The sequence below is a fragment of the Engraulis encrasicolus genome, chromosome 16 (genome assembly GCF_034702125.1).
Source record: "Engraulis encrasicolus isolate BLACKSEA-1 chromosome 16, IST_EnEncr_1.0, whole genome shotgun sequence".
NCBI lineage: Eukaryota > Metazoa > Chordata > Actinopteri > Clupeiformes > Engraulidae > Engraulis > Engraulis encrasicolus.
The window spans coordinates 36,131,146-36,155,657 of record NC_085872.1 but is presented as its reverse complement, the minus strand read 5'-3'; the positions used below and the strand labels follow the sequence as shown (position 1 = coordinate 36,155,657).

At 44.7% G+C, this 24,512-nt stretch overlaps 2 protein-coding genes across 4 annotated transcripts; one reads left to right on the top strand and one right to left on the bottom strand.

The window, feature by feature from the left end:
• The first annotated feature begins 5,136 nt into the window (after positions 1–5,136).
• Positions 5,137–9,439, top strand: LOC134465703 (uncharacterized). Its single transcript, XM_063219506.1, has 4 exons — positions 5,137–5,630; positions 6,265–6,333; positions 6,432–6,508; positions 8,097–9,439. Exons 1-4 carry the CDS (start codon positions 5,499–5,501, stop codon positions 9,340–9,342), a joined length of 1,524 nt encoding a protein of 507 aa, XP_063075576.1. The 5' UTR covers positions 5,137–5,498; the 3' UTR covers positions 9,343–9,439.
• A 48-nt stretch (positions 9,440–9,487) lies between these two features.
• prpf4ba (pre-mRNA processing factor 4Ba) lies at positions 9,488–24,440 on the bottom strand. 3 transcript variants are annotated; one of them, XR_010038179.1, is made up of 16 exons: positions 24,380–24,440; positions 21,689–23,005; positions 21,301–21,441; positions 20,919–21,071; positions 20,571–20,652; positions 19,838–20,045; positions 18,938–19,011; positions 17,972–18,062; positions 17,214–17,361; positions 16,342–16,479; positions 15,320–15,473; positions 14,544–14,658; positions 14,198–14,349; positions 13,024–13,110; positions 10,028–12,778; positions 9,488–9,683 (listed from the first exon to the last, which is right to left on the bottom strand). XR_010038179.1 is itself a non-coding variant. In XM_063219504.1 (15 exons), exons 1-15 carry the CDS (start codon positions 24,430–24,432, stop codon positions 12,572–12,574), a joined length of 3,120 nt encoding a protein of 1,039 aa, XP_063075574.1. In that variant the 5' UTR covers positions 24,433–24,440; the 3' UTR covers positions 9,488–12,571. The 3 variants fall into 3 exon arrangements, 1 of the variants encoding a protein (XP_063075574.1); XR_010038178.1 differs by having other exon boundaries at positions 9,488–11,896; positions 12,458–12,778; XM_063219504.1 differs by having other exon boundaries at positions 9,488–12,778.
• Between the last annotated feature and the right edge of the window lie 72 nt (positions 24,441–24,512).

The window sequence follows — 24,512 nt, the reverse complement described above, 5'->3', positions numbered from 1 at the left end:
TCCCAAAACCATCCCTAAACCTAACCTGTCAGTAATGCCACGTTTCTGAGTTTTAAATTTGTGCCCTGACCAAAGCTTTCCCTAAACTTAACCTGTCACGGACAGCTGCACGACCACTGCGCATGTGTGTCAAAGAGAATGCGTCGTAAATGCGACGCAATTTCAGTTTTTGGTTTGCGTGAGAAATGAGACGCAATTTGTTCGAGATCATTTTGGTGTGTCAGGAATTGGGCCTGTAGTATTTGTACGAAAAACAAAGTAGATATTACATGCACACAGACAGGGTGCAGAACAGTGTTGGCATCCACCATAATAGTATCTATTCTCTGGACAGTATAAACAATTGGTGCAGAAAACATTTGGGCCACTGAGGTTTGTAATTGTAGATATATTGGGCTTCATCAGGCAACTCAAGCAAATCACGTGTTGACTTACTTTTGACAGGTGTAGAAATTAGGCGGGCTGCAAAGGAAGGTGACACTGTGGTCTTGTGGCGTGATGTTTGTACAAAATGTTCTGGTTGTACTTCTGAGTTGTTTTCCCGCCTCTGCGGTGTAGATGGCACTGCCACCTCAGGCCAAGGTTAAACGAGTGCACTGAAAAAGAAACCAAGCAAACAGTAAAATGGTTGGCTGTGGTAGGCCTGTCCCAGGTCCTAGGCCTGCAATAGGCCACATTCATGAAGATAGCCAACAGGTCTAATTTGTATTACCCTACCCACCACATTGTAGGTTGATGCAAGCAGGTTTAGGCAACTGGGCAATGTAAGAAAAGGTATGAGAGTAGAGAGTAGAGTAGGCCTATCATTTATTGATCCCGAGGGAAAGAGTGTAAGAGAGTGTAATTTACACTCTGTAAATTAGGCCTAGGCTACTTTAAAAACTAGAGATGTCCGATAATATCCGCCCACCGATATTATCGGCCCGATAATACCTAAAATGTAATATCGGTCAATATCGGTATTGGATTTTTGACCTATCAAAACCGATACAATAATGCTTGAATTACCGTACACTTTTCTCCATAATTATTTTTCTATTTTGCACAGACGATGTTAATATTTGGGAAGCTTTGTTGCATTCGAGAATGCATCTAGTGGGGCGTTACAACAATAATTAAGCATATTGTTCCTCAACAGGAGATGTGTAATGTTACCTAAAATTTGTTTTGAGGAAAAATAACCCACATATATCGATATCGTTATCGGATGATATCGGAATCGAAAATTGAGAGTTGAACAATATCGGCATATCGGATATCGGCAAAAAAGCCAATATTGGACATCTCTATTAAAAACTGATTAGGCGGATCTGCTGATTGCCATTGGCTACTGAGGTTAGAACAGTCGATCGATGAAAGTGTTTGGAACACCACCTGAACACAAGGCTGACAATATGGTCATTCTATGTCCAATGTAAAATGGTTTTCTTATGCTTTTTCTTTGCTGTCATATTTCAGATCATCCCAATTTTACCTAATTTGACGCTAATATAAACTGATCAAAATAAAGGAGCACTCCTGCCAATTTCAATATGCTGTTGTATTGCTCACGCTACCCTTGACTTGTCAATAAGGTACCCAGTGATGCTGCATTTTTGGGCTCAGCCCTTTCCGAGATATGAGCTATTGTAATGGGGGCAGCTTTTGTTTAGGCATACATTAAAAAAAAATCTTAACATAGGCCTACTCCAAATATTTTCCCAAAAGGTATCACTGTTTGCTAGTTGTCTACTGATGTACTTATTTGGATGTTTTTGGGAATAAAGAAAAATGTTTTTTTGAAATGCAAACCCCTGCCCCCATTACCATGACCAGGATCTCGGAAAAGGCTGAAGAAAAAAAATCTCAGGTACTGACAAGTTCAGGGTAGTGTGAGCATGACAACTGCATGTTGAAATTGGCTGGTAATGCCATTGAATGTTAACCATGCTAACTTTGAGTAAACAAGTCCGACAGGCGGACAACAGATGCGTCCGTCTATGCCCGTTCTGAACCTTTTTTGCCCAAACGCCCCCTTGGCCTCCTCATAACCTGTCAAGGCAATTTATCAATAAGCCTACCATGTACTGTATAAGCCTGGATTTGAAAAAGTACCATAGGATTTCAACAGTGTTGGGCAATTTACTGAAAAACTGTAATGCATTGCTGATTACATGTTACTGTCTTTTCAAAATAATCCCTTACACTACATTTAGCAATGTGGGGACCTAAGGCGAATTTAGCTAGGGAGGGCATCGGTCCATCCCATATCACATTTTTTTTTAACATAAAATCTCTATTTTTGTTAGGCTATTTTTTTTTTAATCACGATTTTTTATTTTAAAAAAAATAATAATTACAAACATAAAAAACAGGCAAACATTACAACCCTTTCTGGACAGATTTCAATGAATAGGCTATTTGCAATTTTACATAGGCCTACATTAAATAAACTAAAATGTGAAATTCTCTTTTCACTTTAATATGAGAGCAGTGATGTCCCCCCCTCACTGAAGTGTTATTTCATGTGTGTGCATGATGCTGTCACCTATTTGAAGTGACGTTGATGTTGGATTTCATGGAATACTTTTAAATGCCGCTTTGGGAAGAAAACAGAGTAGGCGACAGGTGAACTGTCTTTCTGTCAAAACAGTGGTTTGCAGGCGTTTGCGTTTTCACGTGGATAATAGGTGCATTCGAGATGTGTCAACGCATGCATGCACATTTAGACAGCAATGCACCCTGGATGGAAAATGCTGCATGACGGTTAGATTTCCTGTCAAACTTCGAAATTTTGTCGACGTTGCGTTGACGAGGTGACATGTCACATGGTGTAAAACTATCGCGGGATGAATGCGGCTGCAGTCAGATCTTGCAACCTCTGCAGTTGCTTATCCCCTTCAACGCTCGTCGGCGCTCGTCGGCGGACTGCCTCCGAGGTCACGCGCCCATGAACTGGTTGGTCAACAACTCACTCACGTGTGTATAGAGTTCTTCAGCGGAAGCGGAAGCATGTAGTAGATTGTAGTCTTTCATGTTAGCATTTAAGGACGTCCTGGTTCCTATCGGCTTCCGGCCTCCATTGGGAATGAATAGGGGTAAATTTCAAAATAAGCTCACGGAGTGCAAGCACGTGATTAGCGAACCCCCGCAAACTGTCGAGAGTGCTAAAAATAGGCTGTAGGGATGACATGGTTGATCATTTTTGTGTCAAATGCCAACATAAATACGATGTTGCGTCATATGCTAAAACCCGGAAGCTTTTGGCGACTACAGAAACGGCGCCAGTATCTAACGGCATGTACGTGCGGAAGGTTGTACCCATGGCAACCAAAGGAAAGTATGTAGTTCGGAAGTTTTAATGATCAGAAAGGGGTTAGCAATATTGAATTATAATCGTCATGATTTAACATGTGAATACACCAACATGATGATACGATCCGTTCCACTAATGAGAAAGGGATGCGGGGACACGCTAATGTTCGTTGTTGCCGTGCAACTTATATTTTTGCCAAACCTGAATCTCTATGGCGTTTTGCAATGTAAAAAATCGCCAGGGAACCGGTAGTCCAAACGCCGCATACAAGTTGACGTCAACGCTGAAGAGCTCTATATGGGTCTTGTCTCACACCTCTACACAAGTTTGCGCAGGTCCCCACTTCAGCTCCTCCTCACTGCCTGTCCCCCCACTCATCACACGTGGTGTGTTAGTAGAGCAAACCGGTGCGAGCTCATCGTCTCGTTCATATTTGTGGCCGACTTTAAATGCGCTGTATTTAATAACACCCACATCGTGACAACAAGTTCTCGCTGACGTCCGTTGCGCAACGTCGACGCTCGCAATGAAGTCGTATGTGCTTATTGTCTTCGTGGACCGTAACAGACAAACAGTAAGTTCCATAAACTAATCAATGAGACATTGGCTACGTGTACATGATGTTTTTAAGTCCGATTTAATAAATGCGATTTAAATAGATCGGATTAAGAGTTATTTTGCGATGTGTATACATGGCACTTTCACTTAAATGCGATTAAACGTCTGGGGAAAATAAAGCATTGCGATTGGACTGAGGACGCACGTGCTGAGCGAGCCAAATAAGGCACGGGGGCGTGGTTCAATGCCACCGAGATGCAGGTCATCTTCCCCACGAAAATCGTTGCCTCAGGCGGACTGAAATCACAACATTTCCCCCTTTCTCCCTGGATCATTTACAATGCTACATTAGCTACCCTGTTAGCATAGAAAAACGAGTGGTCAAATGGTAATGTGGAGTAACTTTGTTGTGCTTCATTACTTCGTGGGGCACTTTTACATCAATATATGGAAGCCACAACATTTATAGTCGCTTAGGGACTTTAAATTAAGCAAAACTTTCATGTGAAAATCAACAGGAAGTGCCGCCATGTTTTTCTCACTGGCATTGCACGCATGAGCTCCAGGCCAAAACTGAGCGACTGCCACCTTGTGGACACAAGAGGGAATCACAAGAGGGGGAATCACAAGAGGGAATCACAATTCAGAAACGCATCACGGGAGGGCGGACGGACGGACGGACGGACGGACACCAAAGCCTCTTATAGAGATGCGTGGGACGCATCTAAAAAACGGACTTTTATGTATCATCTACATGCACCTAAAGCTTAGGCTTCACTTGTTATGGAGTCTGTGGAATAATATGTTTATGCTTGGGTTTAATAGACTTTATTTAAGCCATGTTTATTCTTATTTTGACAATGCATTTGGGAACATGTATATCCCTGGTAATTTTAGGATAACTGCAGGTTTCATGTATTTGGTTACTTGTGATGTGGTCATTGTTGACATTCAATGTTGAAGATTTAATGAGTTCTATGTGACAGTGTCACAGTGACATGGTTAAATGAGTTTGTAGCAACATAAAATGATCATTTAAGGTAAATGGTTTGTGTGAATACTTCATTAAGTCACTAAGTGTTATTAAATACATTTTTGGAGAATAAAAGTTCTTCCTGTGAAGCGAACATCTGAACAACGTGTGAGTTTTGTCTTTTCCTACCACAGGGAGAATCGGTGCTCCCTATCAGTTAGGGAGGCAACAATTTTGGTATTTGAGATTTGTACCTTTAAAAAACAAGTGGTTTAGTCGCCATCTATAGGCCCCATGTAGAACAAGCAAAGGCTCACGTTACCATGGCTGTAAGGGGCGCTCCTTTCCCCTTTTTGATCAGGTTGGTTGCAACTTAGTTGACCTGGAAAGCAAATAGCCATTTATGGAATCAACCACAACAACAAATGCGTAATTGCGCGCACGGACTGATTGCAATGCTTGGCTGCCCGATTCATTACAGCCGCTGAAAGTTTCTGAATGGGAGAAGAAGATAGCTGAAACCTGAGAGCTTTCGTATCATTACCGCTCTGGTCACTCGGGAGTCTATTGATCCAGGTTTCCAAAGTGCAGAGGAGTAGAATAACAGGTGGAAATGAAAATGTTCAATTGATAAGCGCGGGTCAGTAGCCCGGAGAGGCGTCTATCGGCTGCATGTCTGCTTTCCAGCACATACTTCGAGCAGGTTTATTTTGTTTAGAAGGGTCTTCCAGTATGCGGCGGTCGGCAGTGAGGGGGGACGCTGGCGTCTTCTCACAGCACTTCAGTGGATTACACAAACTTAATGTGAGTGGAACAATTTATTTCAGACAATATTCTAGAGTAGGGCCTAGCTTTCATGAGCGCGATGTTTAATTACAAACACTTGAAGAAGATGTTAATTATTTCCTAGCTGCTGAGCAGTAGACCATTAAACCCATGCTGAATGAATGTTTTCCCCCTCCCTTGTAGCCAGGTGAAGTTATTGGCATACAGACTGAGACTCCCAACGGAGTTCGCTCCCGGACGTGCGGTCCCCGGTGTTTCTATCACTCCCGGACTTGCGGTCCCCACCCGATTATATTTCACGTATTATCATATACTGCCACATACAAGCAATTTAGGGTTAGGTTTAGGTTTAGGTTTAGGGTTAGGTTTAGGGTTAGGGTTAAGGTTAGGGTTAGGTTTAGGGTTAGGGTTAAGGTTAGGGTTAGAAACAAAAAACTAACATCAACAAGATAACTGGCTCCGTAATATGGCGGTGGTACCGTTAGTCTGGCTAGTGGGAGCGAGATGAAATGGGAGTGTAATGAGATGGGAGCGTGAATCTGGGAATCGAAGTTATTTAGTGATGGCCGCAGCCAATTTGTCATAGCCTACCGTAGGTGTGTGCGCAATCAATGCCCATTTTATTGCTGTTGTGTTTTTGTTATTTACTTAGGATGACTACATTTCTCAGTTGGTTCGTCGCCTTGAGGAACTCGACATCTCCAGAGGAAAATCTAATGAGGTAGGGCCTAGCTGTAGCCTATCACCAAGAGAATGGAGCGAGGTCATACACATTTTTGGATGTTTAAAATATGGTTATTAAACACATTTTGTTAATAGGCTTTGGTGCACAACTGCAGTGCAATTCTGGAAAGAGAGTCCTCTGGATGCCATGGACCCCTGGACTCACATTCACTGTAAGAACGCTTCAAATACTTTGTCCTTTTTCTCGCTCTCTCTCTCTCACACACACACACACACACACACACACACACACACACACACACACACACACACACACACCATAAAAATGGCCCCGTCTTGGACACATACACTCACATACAATTTCAGGACATTCAACAATAACAGAAAACTGACACACACTTTCAGGACATTCAGCAATAATAGAAAATGAACACACACACACTTTCATTCAACAATAATAGGCCTAGAAAATGAAAACACACAAAGACACAACAAAAATGGCCCCGTCTTGGAAACACACACACACACACTTTCAGGACATTTAATAATAATAGGAAATGAACACACACACACACACACTTTCAGGACATTCAACAACAATAGAAAATGAACACACACACACACACCAACACACGTTGCATGCACCAGTGACTTTACTCCTTTGTTTTTTTATTTTGCTTTTACGATGGGCAAACAAGGGGATAATATTAACAAAGTCTTCATTACATCCTCTGTCACTGCCCTTGACTGGCACCTTGATGTGTGGTGAATAAATCAGAAATGCACACCAGTCCTCTGGCAGCATCTGGTGACCGGTCTGCTCACGGCTGCCAGAGCTGCTTAACTGTGTTTGAACTCACTCACTGCAGCATCTCAGTAGCCTACCTAGATCACCCACCTGAACCCAACAACCAGTCATGGGTAGTCATGGCAGTCATGGGTAAGTGGCTAGGGCGTCAGACTTGTAGCCCAAAGGTTGCCGGTTCGACTCCTGACCCCGCTAGGTTGGTGGGGGGAGTAATTAACCAGTGCTCTCCCCCACCCTCCTCCATGACTGGGGTACCCTGAGCATGGTACCGTCCTGCCGCACTGCTCCCTTTGGGGCGCCATTGGGGGCTGCCCCCTTGCACGGGTGATGCATAAATGCAATTTCGTTGTGTGCAGTGAACACTTGTGTGCTGTGGAGTGCTGTGTCACAATGACAACGGGAGTTGGAGTTTCCCAGTTGGGCTTTCGGCTTTCACTAAACCCAATAACAGAGCTTGCAGAGAAAGTTCTACCGTTCTTCTAATGCTGGATAAACCCAGTAGGCTTCCTAATACAGACAGTAGGTCTTATCTATATGCAAAGTTGCAGTGCACATCCACTTGTCACAGTGGTGTCGTAGTGTGTGTCGGTGGGTGGTTGGCAACCATAGTACAAGGCAAGGCCCACGATTTGGTGTAATGCCCTTCACCGGGTGGTTGGGGCTGGGTGTCCCTTCACATTCGAGTGTGCCTTGTATGAGTTAAAGGTATACTGTGCAGGAAATTGTCAAAAAAGGTACTGCAACTATGCTGCTCATTGAAACTGGGCTGCCTATTGCCAAATTTGATCTTTACATGAAAGTGCACTAAGTAAAATACAAATATTTTCTAGTATGGTCCAAGTACAGTCATTTTTGCAGCTAAAAATGGCTATTTTTGGAAATTCAAGATGGCTGACCATGGAGAAGATCCCCCTTTCATGTATATTGTCGGTGGTATCTGCAGGTATTTGTTTATGACTGGAACCTTTCTCTGTTGTTCATGTGCAACCCAGGCTGGGGGAGCTCACCAGCATGAGACCAAGATTGCTGACCCAGAGATGGAGAGAGGCTAAGCAGCAGACTGACACCATGGGAACAGCGACAGCGCCACCGCTACGGCACGTCCAGAGCACCCCTTCGCTCAGGATCACCCCAATCCAGATCTCCAAGAGCCACAAGTTGACCAAGACCAAGTGGTACGTGAACAGAGATGGGGTGAGCAGTTCTGACCACTTTTGGGCTACAAATGTTGACGGGCAGGGACAGGGGGATTTCTGTGTGCATGGCACTGCCCCAGACTACCGCTGTACCCGGATGGGGGGGTACACTTCCTACCATTGGAACGACAGTGACGTCTCGGACCAGGAGAGAGGAAACACACTGCCTGCCAGAGCCAGCGAGCCCCTGGGGATGGACCTGAGACCTGGCAGGATGGCGGGGTACACGGCCTACCACTCGAACGAAAGTGATGTCTCGGACCAGGAGACAGAAAATAACCTGCCTGCCAGAAGCAGCCAGCCCCAGGGGATGGACCTGAGACCTGAGCCCTTTGACAGCGACCCAGACCTTTTTGGCGGAGAAGCCGCCGGGGAGGGTCTGCATGCGTATGCCGAGGTCTTGCCGAGGGGGCTGCAGGTATACCCTGAGGTCCTGCCGAGGCCCTTGAAATGGCTGAACATGAGCCTAAGCATATCTTCCACTGATGAGACAGAGGACATGGCATGGACAGGTGAGCACGTACAGGACCCTTCCATCCCTGCTATCGTCTCACGCCTGATCGAGCTGGAAAGGCTTCAGGCCGCAACGGTGCTGAGAGAACGGGTCAGGACCGGACGAACGCGTCCTGCGACTGCAGTCCCCATCGTGAGGTGCTGTTCGCGGCCTCGGAAACCGGACCCCTCTGACCCCCAGTCAGAGTTCTCGGGGAGAGGAGAGTGCAGGTCTGCGGTGTCCGTTTTCATGGACGTGGCTCCTTTGGAGAGCGCCACCGTGACAAGCCACAAGACGGCGAGGAGCGTTCGCACCAAACACCGGTCCAAAGTGAGCACCCCAAAGCAACCGACTGTTCCAGTGAGCAGGCCTTGTTCTTGTCCAAATCCTAAAACAGAGAAGCTTGTGCCTGTGCCTTCTTCAGGTTCCATGTCAGCCCCAGTAAAATCAACCCCTCGTGTTAAAACCAAGCCATTAAAAACTCCAAAGAAAAAAACATCTAGGAAAGCTCGGACTGATTTTACAAAAGGCCACAAAAGTAAGTCCTGATTCAAGAAACATAACAGGATCTTGATCTATTATCAATGTTTAATTTAACCTGTATATAGTATGTTTTTTTTTTATAAATAAAAATGTCAAAACCCAAGTTTTATCTAATTGTTCATCTAATTAATAACGACACAACACCACAAGATAAAAGGTAACAATCATTACTTTATTTTTTTTATGTTCAGTTTTTATGCATAGATCATATTTGAAAGAATCATTTATCTTCATCACCATTTACATAAGCAATTATAGTAGAATCATACTCCACAAAAATAACTGCGCAGCAAGGAAATCTGGACTTGAGGTCTTGTATGGCCCAAAATGGGAAGCGGCAACTTACCCTGGAAAACACAAATACACACGATTACAATGGTATAAACAGTTGTAGAGACTTCTGTAGAGATTTTTCAGTAACAAAGGATTGAAAAGGCATTACCTCAAATGTTGCTCACTTGGTATAGATATACCACATTATTAATAATGTATCAAAAGTGGTAATATCACCATGTCAATTTTTCTCCATTTAAAATTTTGAGAATTTAGCGTTATGGATTTTGTGCTCTACAAGTATGCTTTTATATTCCTATGATATTTCCTACCAGCTACTGTATGTGTAAGGGGTCAGAAATAATGGCAGAGTGCAGTCATATTAAAACTTAAAAAGAGCTCTCTCTAGATCAGAAACCTTTGTCCAGTAGTGGTTCCCTGTGAGACTTCTCTAAGGGCCTGCACCTAAAACAGAGAATACGTAAACCAGCATCTTGCTGAATGATTTCAGGGAAACAGCAGACTGAAGTATCTGAATATGCAGTTTTTGTGTACAATGTTTTTTTTTTCCATAGTAGCATAGCAGTTGTTATGCAAGACTTTTTTTTACATAGTGGGCTAGTCTTATTTAATATTGTGTTTTGCTCTATTACAACTCCCAGTAACAGTAGAACACATATTTTGCTGTATTTGCAAGACCAAAATCACAACACCATGACACTGATTTTCTCTCACACTGTAAAATAACTTGGTGTTCAGCCCATTCAATATCCTGTGTGTGACTGTACATCTTATTAAAACAATATTGCTTTTGAGGCACTCATCTACACATGCCACTAGACATGACCTGGATGAGTGGCTTTGCGGAGGCGTCGTCTCAGACTGAGTAGAGGCTGCCGTGCCAGGCCAGGCGGTGGGCCAGGCAGAGGCTCACAGGGCCTCTCTGACGCTCTCTCGGCAACCAGGGGGGGCCAGGACAGGGCAGGGCAGGGCAGGGGTGGGGGGGTACAGCGGGGAGAAACATCACAAATAGTAGTTAGAGGTGGGAAACACAGCTGGATGCTCTACTGCTTTCCTGCAATGCAATGCACACAATTCTAAAGGGCATAGGGCGAATCTTTGACTTTCTTTTGTTTTGATTTCAGTTTTGGTCATTATTGAAATCAAGGAAATCATTGGTGAAACTGGTTGTTCAGTTTCAAAATGAGAGACACAGTGATCTTTGTGATTTCTTTTTTCGTTATGCTCATCACAAAAACATCTTTTATTTTTTTGTCCTTTAATAGATCACATTCACTGTGTATTTACAATGAATTGCAAAACTGCTGAGTTGACATGCACAAGTGAATGAAAAATAAAATAAAAATAAATAAAAAAAGGTCTGCTTAACATTTACTAGTTTGTACTATAAGGGCTGCTACTTTGGTGTATTTTACTCTTCATTTCGGTATACATATATATACACAGCACTTACAAAGGTGGTCTAAACATTGCTGAAGAAGTAAATTAAAGAGGCAATTACCGCTCATAACAAGCAGATTCAAACACCAGATTCAGGAATATCCCTGTATCAAAAGACAACATGGTCACAAACACAGATAAATGCAATATAGAAGACAACAGAAGCATTTAGAAAAACAGCCGCACCATTTGCAACCTTTTGTTTTCGAACAATTTAGGACGAAACATGGTGGAAAGCGCAGGTGAATTGACTAGATTGGACATGTCAACATGCAGTTCCGCCCATTTCAGAGGTATGTTTTAAGAAAATGAATGTACCACCATTCACCCAGCCCCGAATGCCTGTCTTCTGACTTTCTTAAGTGTTGCCAGCTTTGTCCAGCTGTCTGCTGAATTGGGGATGCAACATCCTTTACATATGAATTTTGGATTACGGTCAAGAGGAAAAACAACAGAGTAACACCATCTAAAAAAAGATGGACGACTCCCTGTCGTGTTCCATTATTATCTTCCTGACACATGCATGTATACCTCGAAAAAATCCAAACAAAGAGTTAAAAGGACACCCAGGTGACACATCTTATAAAACGTGGCAAGTACATGAGGACAGAGAGACTGGCCGAGGTCCTCTGAGAGGGGAGGTCGGGGTATACTTGCCTTCAGTGTACTGAAAGCAGCACACACAACCTGCCTGAATAGAGGAGTCGTTCCCTTGCAGGTGGTTACCATCCGGACCTCCCCCAGAGATACCAATTCGGGTAGAGACACAACGACAGCGAGGACATGCGCACGGGCCTGCAAACTGAGGGCGCTCTGGCTCTCACACCTGAAGGAGACATGGACATGTACAGCATTTATGCCGGTCTTTCAGCCCACCACCAATGACTGTGCACCTCACCCTACAGCATACACAGGTGGTGTGGCGTTTTGACTCTTCAGATACAGCGCACAAAGAGTTAAGCCCCAGTGACATTTTGCATTTGTGCTAGAGCATCACTGATGTTTAAATATTGCCAGTGACTACAGTCCTCTTGTCTACTCTAAAACATGTTCATGAAAAGAATATTTACAGATTTTAGAGTCTGCAAACAGCAAATGAATGGCTAAGCTCATCTAACACTTGTGGCAAAACATAGCTTCATTTCAACATATCATTCAGCAAAATATGGACTTCAAGCAGAATAAAGCACCAAATCCTACAGCCCATCTTTAACAGACAAACTAAAACATATAGTCTACACCCCTGATGCATTTTGATACATACTGAATACGCGCCCAGGAAAAAAAACAACAAAAACGTCGAACAAGAAGCTTAGAAAAAAAGAAAGCCTGGCAGATATACAAATACACTGATTTTTGCAGCAGTGTTTTTGGGCAAAGTTTGTACTTAAGTGTGAGTGAGTGTCCTCATCAGTCCGGTGTGGTGTGCTGAGCTGAGCTGAGCTGCGTTGCACTGAGCGGCACTGCACTGCGGAGAGTAGAGAGGGTCCGATGATACAGGTCAGATGATCTTCTCCTGGATGAAGGGGTGCTGCAGCGCCTGGTTGATGGTGATCCTCTTGGCAGGGTCCAGCATGAGGATCTGGTCCAGCATGTCCTTCAGCTGCAAGACCTTCTTGCGCTGGTCCTCCGGGAGCCGCTGTTGCCCGATCATGTCCGGCAGCAGGTCCTTCTGAGAGTGAATGGTGCTGATGATGGTGACTTTCTCCTGTGGTTACAAGGAGACACAGAACAGGCAGACAGAGAGAGGAACAGAGAAAAGAAAAGGCGAGAAAAAGCAAGAGGAGAAGCAGTTGGGATTTAAGAGCACAAGAAGTCGAGGCAGAAATTATTACTTGTTGTAACTTGTAACTAACAAAAGTCAAATATGAGGTATACAATTTGGCAGCAAAGATTGCTTACTTTCCCTGAGCATGCCAAAGAGGAAGACGACAAGTAAAAAAGGGTACTTACTCTCTCCGTAACCTTATCTACTTCCTTGTACAAGAAGTTTAAATTTTGATCAAAGTGCTGGTCCTTGAACAAGCCTTTCCTAGCCATCTAGAGGAAGACACAAACACATGTAGTCAATGCATGAGACATTGCATTTCTCTTTGTCTTTCAATGCACAATACAATGTATAAAACACTGGACAGTGAAAACAATGTGACAGAGAATAAACTGGTGCACAGGTACACAGGACACCCATCATCTTAAGTCTTCTGTTTAGCATTCCATGGAATCCAGCTAACCTTCTGAAAGAGTGGACTGGTCTGTTATTGCTTTTTTGGTCTTTTTATTTTCCCATTTTAATTATGGAAAAGAGACCTGCATGGCTTCATTCTAGGTAAAAATTATGTGATGTTCATCTACCACATCATCATCAACTATCACCAACATTATCTGCTACAGCGTTTCCTGCAGAGCTTTCATTAGTCAAGGTGGTGGGCGGTTAGCCGGAGACACTTGGAAAGGCTATGCTGTGCAGTTCTATATGAAATATGATATACAGTAAAACCCTGAAATTAAACATTTTTGGTGACTCAAATTTAGAAATTTCATTCACAACCCAAAATCTGTATCTTTTCATGGGGCCTTAACTCACAAAAAAATTGAATGGGAGTGAACAGAGCGAGTCAAGCTAAATCCTGATTCAGTTTGACATGTGCTCTGGATTTCACATATGATAGCAGTGAATTTTAAAGATTTGGATTGGCGTCGTAAGACCTTTCATTTTCGGCAGGCAAGAAACTTAGGTCACCCATTTTGAACGCTTTATCTGCTGCTTTATCGGCTGCTTGAACATAATGAACCACAGGGTGGCAGTAAACTTCCTTTAGGGAGGCAACTGATTTTCACATTAGTCACTGAACGGTGGTTTGGCTTTGGTAAATCAGAAATAATGTCAACTTCATTAAGTGCTGTGGATTCATTGAAAAAACCCTTGCACAATAAACTGGTAGGTGCTGGGCAATGGGAGGTGCCATCAACATGTCAGAGATTTGGACTAAGCTATATTAACATGACACTTCAATCACCAATCCTCCATTCATTCATCTGTACACCTTGATATGGACCATGCATTTGTGTCTGACGTAAATAAAGAACTGAATTGAACCCTCATCGCCAGTTGCATAATCCTCCATACCTTGTTTGGCATCTTCCCCTTTAGGTCCATGGCGAGCTTCAGCATATGGTTGTTGGTCTTCCCAGCAAAAAGGATTTTGCCTGTGTACAGCTCATAGAGGGTGCAGCCCACAGACCACATGTCAATCCCATAATCGTACGGCTTTCCAATAACTGCAGGGAGAACCAAGACAAACTATGTAAAAAAATACACTTTTCCCACATTGTGCTCTATGGCGATCGACAGTCAATTACACCGCCTTAGACGTAAAAAAATATTAATGATGAAGATTAAAACCTATAACAGGTGACAAACTTGCAGGAAATAAATGGATGAAATATCAGATGATTTGTGATGAAAAACGTACTAATCTCGGGCGCCCGGTAGAAACGGCTGACCAGGTACGGGGTGATGTCATTGTCTGCCACATGGGAGGCCGAGCCAAAGTCACACAGCTTAAGAATGGTCTTGGACTCATTTACCTGCACAGAGACACAGAGAGGGGTAGACAATGTTACATACCAGTGGCAATTGAAAGGACATGATGAAGGTCTGCAACACTGTTCTATGCTCCCAAAAAATGACATGTAAATGGCACAACGTTTCGGATACAGCTTGCACTCTGATGAAGGACTGAGTGTACAAAACATCGTGCCATTAAACTTTGTGTGAGCGAAGAACAGTGTTGCGGCGGACCTGTTCCTTTCAATTATCTTCTGCTTTGGTGCGCACCAGTGGCATTCATTACTGTATGTGCCACCTGAGGCACAGCAGCAACTGACTTAGAAGTGCAAATGAAGGGTGCCATTTGGGCTGGCATCACTGTTGTTATTAGTTGTGCCCTTTTGGACCATCTTCATTGTAGAAATGTATTTATTCATGAGGGTGTCACTTATTTATTCATTTTTGGGGGATTTTATAATTTTTCGGACAGGACAGTGGGAGATGACAGGAAAAGAGATGGGAGAGATAGAGACGCCGAAGAATCAGGAAATGACCCGGGCCAGGAATCGAACCCGGGTTGCCCGCACAGCAGTCCAGTGCCCATCCACTAGAGCCACGGCTGGGCCTTGGGTGTCATTTATGAGGGTCGGCAACACTGTCTCATGTCTGGCCCCACTGCACTGCATGAAGATGGCTCACCAGTATGTTGTCCGGCTTGATGTCAGCGTGCAGGATGTTGCATCTCTTGAGCAGCTTGAGGGCCAGGAAGAGCTGCTGGCTGTAGGAGCGCACCGCCTTGATGTGCAGGCCCACGTCTTTACCGTACTTCTTCAGCACCTCACGGAGGTTCATGCTGCAGCAAGACAGAAACACACACACACACGTAAGCACACACACATAAGCACACACACACACACACGCGTATACGCACTCACGCACACGCACCCACACACCTTATTCACAGAGTAGACAGCTAAGCTTATAAGTGCAAGCTAATTACGTCACCTAAGCTCTGTGGAGACACATGCAGCAACACAGCTAATTCCTTCCGAGACCTTTTGGCCTCTATCTAATGCCAAGACAACCATGACCACGTATCTACGTTACACAGAGTGCGTATCGATGTGAGAATATCCCTTCGCAGAACTCGACACTGCACAAAGAACTTCTTACAACATTACACTGTGGCAACTATTCATTACAATCCAATGCACTATGTTACACGTTAAACCACATGTGCCTGTCCTGTGTATCTTCTGACAACCATGACTAAGTATCCACATTAGTACACAGTGCGTCTGGAAGTGTTGGCAAAAGGACAGTGTAGGACAGGGAAAACCTATTGCAGGACAGCACACTTTTTTTTTCTTTCTCCTTACTTGCCTTCCCTCATGTTATGCTGAACTATACTACTATAGAACATCTTAATTTCCTTCGGGACTAAAGAAGTATCTCTACTCTATTCCACTCTACACTACACTCGTGGGGCATGTGAGGCAGCTGTGGTGTAATGGTTAGGAATGTGGACTGTAGATCACGGGGTTGCAGGTTCAATCCCCACCTTCACCAATTCCTTCCATGGCTGAAGTTCCCTTGAGCAAGGCACCTGTTGCCCATACTGCACCAGGGACTGTAACCAATACCCTGCAACATCTGTAAGTCGCTTTGGATGAAAGTGCCAGCAAAGTGTAACTTGTAGTGTAATGTAATGCAATGCATACCTAAGAGGCTCGAACACCAGGCACAGGTGCTGCTTGTGGTAGAAGTGCCTGAAGAGGCGCACACAGTGGAACTTGTCATCGGGGTCGGCATCGTTCAGCTTCTTCAGGTACTCCAACTCTTTGAGTCCTGTTTTCTGCCTGAAAGTGACAAACACACAATCCTTCATTTAGCAACAAATGCACTGTGTTAACAAACATTACATTTTATGTTGCTTAAATTGGATATTGCAACACTGTGTATTGTTAGTCAGCTAGTTATGAAAAATTGAGAAACAGGCACACAGATAGCAGGGTCATCACCATCATACCTATCATCATCATCTCCATCTATTTATTATCTATCTTTAACTTGACTTAGCACTTCTCACAGATCAGGTAGGGCAACTCTCAGGTAGGGCAACTCTGGGTTTGTTTTTAGAAGGTGTGGCTTTATAAACCTCTTGTCCGTCCTTGCCACCAATAAATTCCTTCAAAACAACTCTCTGTTCATGCGAGGCACCATTATTGTCTGAAAAAACAATTCCTTCTCAACTACGCGACATCTGTTAAAGTGCTCAGTGGTCCTGATTGACCCTATCTCATTCTAACCCCCCAAATGCAAGAAGCAGTTAACCAGTGCTGTGTGGAGCTTGTGGAGCCACTCTGGGGTGCCTTTCTCAACAGCATCGTTGCAACCAAGTTAGAAAACGTACTTGGTTGCAATGCAATTTGTCATTGGCAATCTACTAACTTGCCAATTGGTCAGCATCAACATTTTCGAGCAACGGAGTCCAGGCTGAGCTGTGCAGAATGACACAGACCTGGTGAACAGCCCTACTATTACTATATTACTATTCTTATGTACGTATACTGTACGATTCAGACCAACTCACATGAGCTCGTTGTTGCGGATGATCTTGATGGCCACCTCCTGATTGGCTCGGGCCGTGTCTCTGGCACGGATCACGTTACTGAAGACGCCTTGCCCTGTGTATCCATACACACTGTACCTCTTGTCCAACATCTCGCCAATGTTAAGCCCTGTGAAAAGAGACGGGTGTCTGTCATGGTTTGCAAAACCTCTCTGCGGTGTGGAATGTGCTAAACCTGGCAAAGGTTACCATTAATGCTAATATAACAAATAACAATGGTTAAAGGTGCACTGTGTAGGATGGGGACCAGAGTAGGTATTGCAACTATGCTGCTCATGGAAACTGAGATGCCTAATTACTAAATTTGATTTGATCATTAATATTTACTAAGAAGTAAACTAACATGTATTTGTATGACCAAAGTACAGTAAGTTTTCCAGCTAAAAATGTCTATTCCCGGAAATTTAAAATGGCGACAATGGAGAAGATCCACTTTTCACGTATGAAAAGTGCCATTTTCCCAGTCATAATGAATACTTAGAATTTGATGGTGGTGGTAAGTACTCATGAAAAAGGTAACATTTGTGAACGAGCAGCATGGATTCTTGAAATACACTACTAAAAAAAGTACACACTGCACATGAATTAAAACATGAATTAGAAGAAATAGCTTTTTGCATTAACACACAGCACTTAAAGAACTTCAATGGCTTTATAGAGCTCAAACTACATTAATGTTGTGCTTTACGATCAGTTGAAATTGCAGAACTGAAACATACGGTAGTAGCCCTCCGCATCTGTCCAGTTGTCCTTGAGGTTGGGGTTCTCCTTGAAGTCTTTGCCAATGCCAGCTGCTCGGAGCCTGGCACTCTGTGGGACAAGATAAACAGAATGAATCAGCACACTGACACTATCTGACAACTAACCCTCAACCTCTGCTGGTTATTCAAAATGTGGCCTCGTTCCGTTGCAAAACAGGACTTGGTTTCACTGGACTGATGTGCAAGTATTTAAACATAGTTCAACAGACACAGTAATTTTCAGGATTGGCCCAATTGATCATTGTTGAACATGCACCTGCAAACGGGCTATGCAAAATAACTAATTCTACAATCATTGCTCAACTTTGTTCTTTGACTTGGCTGGAAACAACCAGTATTTCCCAGCAGCTCTTTTGGGTAAAGTGGCCCTGAACAAAACAATTATCTCTTTAACACAGTCAACCGTCAACTGTGTCAAGTACATGTCATGTATTTCAACTGTGTACTGTTTACTATTTGCCAAATGACTTCTTCGAGACACTGTGGTGTGTGTGTGTGTGTGTGTGTATGTGTATGTGTATATGTGTGTGTGTGTGTGTGTGTGTGTGTGTGTGTGTATGTGTATGTGTATGTGTGTGTATATGTGTGTGTGTGTGTGTGTGTGTGTGTGTGTGTGTGTGTGTGTGTGTGTGTGTGTGTGTGTGTGTGTGTGTGTGTGTGTGTGTGTGTGTGTGTGTGTGTGTGTCGTATTCTCTCCAAGGAGAGGCAGTGACATGTGCACCGTGTGGAATCCGAGTAGCCCATACAGCGAAGTGTTTAGACTGTGGTTATGACAATGAGACAAGCGCTCACACTGGATGTTGTGCGTAACCCAACCTCCGGGGATCCCCTTTCACCAGGCAGCACAGCACACTTCAACACAAGTGAGCTGGCAGAAGGTCACAGACCTGTGCAATGGAGATCGGGGGTACAGTGAGCACTCACATCAAAATAGGCAGTAAACATGTCATCGGACTCCGTAAACATATCCGGGGCCGAAGGCTTCTTTGCGCCGGACCCTGCAACGGGAGAAGAGACACGTGTCATTAATTGGTGCTCCAAATCCAAACATTTACAATACTGACACAGTACACACAGACTGTGGTTTCAAAAAGCAGCAGGTTTGCTACTGTTTGACTTCAAATGTCCCCAAACCAATGTACTGACTCGTTTCTTATAAAAAGCAAGTTTCCTTGACCTTATTTATGCGAGGCCATTCCTCCAAAAAAGCCTACATTGCATAACGAACACTGTAACAACATTCTTACACTTAGTTAATAACAATCATTACAGTGTATTCCATTTGACAATCCAATTCATGTACAACAAATTGACCATGAGAAATCCACCCAATGCACTCCTACGACAGTCTTAAAGGGACAGTTTGGTCAATTTCAACATGCAGTTGTAATGCTCACACTACCCTGGACTTGTCAGTGCCTGAGATTTTTATCCTTCTTCTTCAGCCGTTTCCGAGATCCTGGTCATTGTAATGGGGGCAGCTCTTTGTTTACATTTCAAAAAAACATTTTTATTTATTCCCAAAAACATCCAAAAGGTTATAAAACATCAGCAGACAACTAGCAAACAGCAGTACCTTTTGGGAAAATATTTGGAGTTGGCCTATGTTTCATTTTTTAAAAATGTAAACAAACGCTGCCCCCATTAGAATTGCTCATATCTCGGAAAGGGCTGAGCCGAAAAATGTGGCATCACCAGGTACTGACAAATCAAGGGTAGCGTGAGCAATACAACTGCATGTTGAAATTGACCAAACTGTCCCTTTAATAAACCAAGCTCCAGCTTGTTACAGCTTGGCCACATGAGTGTACCATCTGAGTGTACCTTCTTTCTCCTGCGCGAGGAGGTTCTGCTTGGCCATGACGTTGGCCTCGAAGGTGTCGAGGTTCTCCAGCTCGTACTCCTTGACGTCTGCGGCCACCCTCTCCAGGATGTCGTCGGGCGACGGAGAGCGGCTGCGCGGGCTGCTCTGGGGACTGCCGGGCTCCGACGTCCCCGACATGTTGCTGTCCTCGTTACCGCCCTTGTACTTCTGCCAGTCGCACGGCACAACACAGGAGGCATAGGACAGCGGTGAACCGATTGTAACACAATAATACACACAACTGGATAATAGCATGACCCTTCACAGTATACCCGCCGCCTCCATACAACAAACCAAACTAGAATAGCAGAGCAAAAAGGTTAAACTAGCCAGCTGTTTTCGCTTTAACAAGCTAACTGTGACTTAAAAAAGAGCACTTGTCTACACATGTTTATTGTACATGTCTTGTATCAGTATGTTAGCTTTTCTACTGCACATGTGTACAGTATGTGTGATTGTGTCTGGTTGTGTTTGTTATGGGTGAATGTCTCAGAGAAAGTATGTAAATTCATGTATGTTCTTTTTTTTTACTGCACAGTGTGTGTGTGTGTGTGTGTAGGTGATTTTGGTCAATGTCTTAAATGTATGTTTAGTTTAACTGAACATTAAAAACTGGTCAAACGCAATTTCAAACTTCTGTGCTATCCCTGTTACATAGATTTTTGACAATAAAGTACATTTGACTTGACGAACCTGTATAATGGCCAGACGCTGCAGTCTTCTCTGCTCAATGAGGGCCTCCTCATCCTCTTCATCAACCTCATAGTCCAACAGCCTGTGCACACATACACAGACAGAGGAGAAGAGAAGAGAGTAGACTTTATTGCCATGCAAGCAAGAAATTTGTCTTTGGCCTCACTGTGCAAAGACATCAATGGACATTTATTCCATTGCTCAAAACATAAACACACACATAATTGCATACATCCTCTTCCCAGATCCCAGATAGTTACGCACAGGTAGTTACTACTACCCATTGCAAAACCCTGACTATGGTTCTGTGCTGGTGATGTCGATGCATAGGGAGGGTCTCTGTCTTACACTTCATCATCGGAGTCGTCCTGCTCTGCCTTCATTCCCTCGGACAGGCTGCCCTTGAACTTGTCCTCTTGGTCTCGGTGGCGTCTCCCCGGGCGCTCCCACGGGCCTGAGTGCCGATGTGAGCCACGGCCCATTCTGTCCCGGTCCATAGACCTGTACGAAAGACACAATGTTTAATGTCTACAAGTCAAACTATCATTGCCTGAACCGACAGGAAAATATGGATGGCAATTGTAAAAAAAACAACAACATCAGTTTCATGTGTATGGGAGAGAAAGAGAGAGAAAGCGTGAAAAATGAAAAAAAACATGAAAAAAGGTCCGCTGAGCAACGATTCCAATATTTCCACAATAAGCTATTTATTCTCATGTCAAGCACGCACCTGCGTCTCAGAGGCGACCTGCTGAGCCGTCTCCTGGGTGAGCGGGACCTCAAGGGGGAGCGGCTGGGCCTGCGTCTGCCACCTGCCAGCTCCCTGCCCCCCTCTCTGTCTCGCATTGCCATGTCATCCCATGGTCGTGGTCTGTAAAAACAATATAGAACCATATAGACCAGAGCAATGGTGACATACTGTATAATAACCCTCATGCAGAGTAGACATGCACTGTTGAGGGGTGCAGGGTGCAATCACTTTGCTCAAAAATATAACTCATTACATTTAATAAATAAATAAATAAATAAATAAGCATGCCAGTATAAAAGATCCAAGGGTTACTGAACACAGGTACATCAATGATACCCAACAATTACCCAACAGGACTGGCTGGTACCTGACAGGTGAGTTGGATCTGGGACCGTCTCCATCTCTCCGTCTCCTCTCTGGAGAGCGTGATCGCCCCCTCCTGCCTGGAGATCTGTGGCGGGATGCCAATGGGCCTTGACCAGGCCTCCGCTCGGCACGCTGCGGGGAGTGATGCTCCCGTCTCCTGGGGGAGGCGCTGTGTTGCCTGGGGCTGGGCCCCTGCTTATGGCGGGCAGGCGATCGGTTGTCTCTCCCCAATGGCACGTCTTTGGACGGAGACTTGTCTGGCCTCTTGTCCTTGTCCTTGTCCCGTTCCTTGTCGGACTCGGACAACCTGCGGGCTCTCCTCTCTCTAGAGCTGGACTGTCTGGCCCTGACCTGGCTCCTGGCCTCGCCCGATTTCGCCCGGGCCGACTTCTCATCTTCCTTGGACACTGAAGAGCGTTCGGGGGGGATTTTCACGGCGCTGCTCCTAACATGCTCTTCGGGGGACTGCGAGGGTTGGCTGACGTTCTCTGCAGACGTCCTCGGTGCCTTGGATTGTTCTGAACTGTTTTGGGAGTTCCTTTCCTGGGACCGTCTGTGGGCTCTCTCGTGGGCCCTGCCGTCGGACTCTGCACCTTCCCCCCCTTTGCTCCGTCTCCTCTCTTCCCTAGACGGCTTCGCTGGGCGTTCCCTTGACCGGCTTCGGCTGCGATGCCTGGAGCTGGAGGCGAAACCGCCGGCTTCTCCACCAGCAGCGCCAAAGTCCCACCTGCTCCTGCGTGCCATGTCCCTCGCTGCCTGAGAGCAGTCCGGCCCCCGCACCCCAGGATCTCCGTTGTGCACCCTGTCCTGGAACTCGGTCTCCTCCTCCGAGTTGTAGCCCTGCAGGATGAGCCCCATGCCGGAGTGGACCCTGCCCTCCATCAGCTCGCTGTCCAGCGCGGCCTGGATCAAGGCTCTCTGCTTCTCCAGGTCCTCCAGGGCGGCCAGGTCATCCAGCTGGGGCGACTTCTGCGAGAAGGGAGAGAGCCCCCCCTCTTCGTCCTCCTCCTCACCCTCGCCCTCGCCCACGCCCACGGGAGCGTTGTTGTTGTCTGCCACGGTGGCGCCGGCATCTCCTTTCACAGAGTCTCTGCGTCTGCGCTTCTTGTGTTTGTGCCTGTGCTTGTGCCTGCCGTCCTTGTCTTCGGGAGAGGGGTGTTTGTGTTTTCGGTGCTTGCTGCGGTGCTTGTGTTTCTTCCTCTTGTGTTTCGAATCTTGTCTCTGTAATGCGTGTCTGCCTCCTCCCGGTAAACCCTGTCCTGCGCCATCCCCTTTGTCTTCATTTCCACTCCTTTCAGAACTTTCTGCCTCCTCTTCCCTAAAAGAAAATGATTGTTCAGATTGGCTGAATTACTGTTATAAATGCTGCTTTTAACAAGGTCAGTGAGCAAGGTAAATAAAGAAGAGCGGTAAACTGCAAACGTCATCCTGCAAACTGGCCTGTCTACTGGGGTTGACTGAGTGCCTCGAGACTACGTACATGTAACTAAAGGTGTAGTATCAATCATTCAAGGAACACTGCAAAATCTTACATGTAACTAGTGCCATAGTGTTTGCATTTTCTGGAATTCTACATCAGCAGCCCCCTTATAATGGTGTGCATGTTACAAGAAGAATTTATTATGCTTTATATTCCAGTTGAACTGGACTTGAACCTCACAGACAGTGAATTAAGCTTCCCTGCATGACGGGAATGGTAAGAAGAGGGAACTATGGATTCACAGTTGGACTACTACTAAAATTACTTCAAACAAGTGATTTCAATATATTTCACAACCACATCCAACACACACACAACAATGGTATCATGCAGTGCAGAAGTCTTCGTCAAGTTAATAGAACTGGGATATCTGTAGCAATGTAGTTGGCAATGTAAGCATTTTCTAAACTGAGGTTGGAGGTTTCTACTTTGGTTTACATAAGAAACTGTGCGTAAAGAGTTGACCATGGTTGGCCTTTGGTTCTGCTGTTGCAGGCAAGCGTAGCGACACAATGCCCTCTGTAGTCAAATAACCTAGGAACATCATCACAACCGACTCTCGTGGTACAGCGATGTACTATTTAACATTAAAGATCAGATAAGTCTGTTTCCCGTGTCTGTCTCCTTTCGGTTGTTTTTCAAACCACCATGCTACTTCTTCGCAAACCAGGAAGTAGGCTATAGATATGAAACGATGAAACTTCGCGCACAGGCTTCTATGCACTTTTTATAGGCTATCTCAATGAACCAACGGAACCCCCATAACGTGTTGGTCCAAATATCTTTTTGACAAACCAAATGTTCTCAACGAGAACGTTTTTCGGCACAGCCACACAACAAGTTGACAGCTGTGTCGGTCTTTGTGTAGTTCGAAAATTCTCAAAACAACGAGCAACTGCTTTCATCTGTCACTGCCTGATACCCAAGTTAACCAGCACTCTCAGTTCCGCAGTGCACCTACACTTTTACGGCTGCATTGTGGTCATCACACGAAAGATGGCAAGGAAATCATACGCGTTTTAATCTGGCAGGCTAAATATAAACATTAGCACGCGAGTAATTTACGTGGTTAGCATTAGCATATGTTGCATTTATGATTCTGAAATATGTCTGCATACTAAACTGACGTTAAATACTGCATAACTTAATTTGTTTCAGGTAAGGCATATTTCTAACAAAGGCCTTGGGAAGATTATTGTGTACACTTCTTACCCGTGTTCTCCGCCACTATCGTACACAAACGTCTCCATGTCAGCCATTGTCATTGTTTCTTCATGGCAAATGGTCATGCGTGAAAATCCAAGGTTGAAGGGTAAAGTGAATCTAGGCACAGTGCATGAGTGTC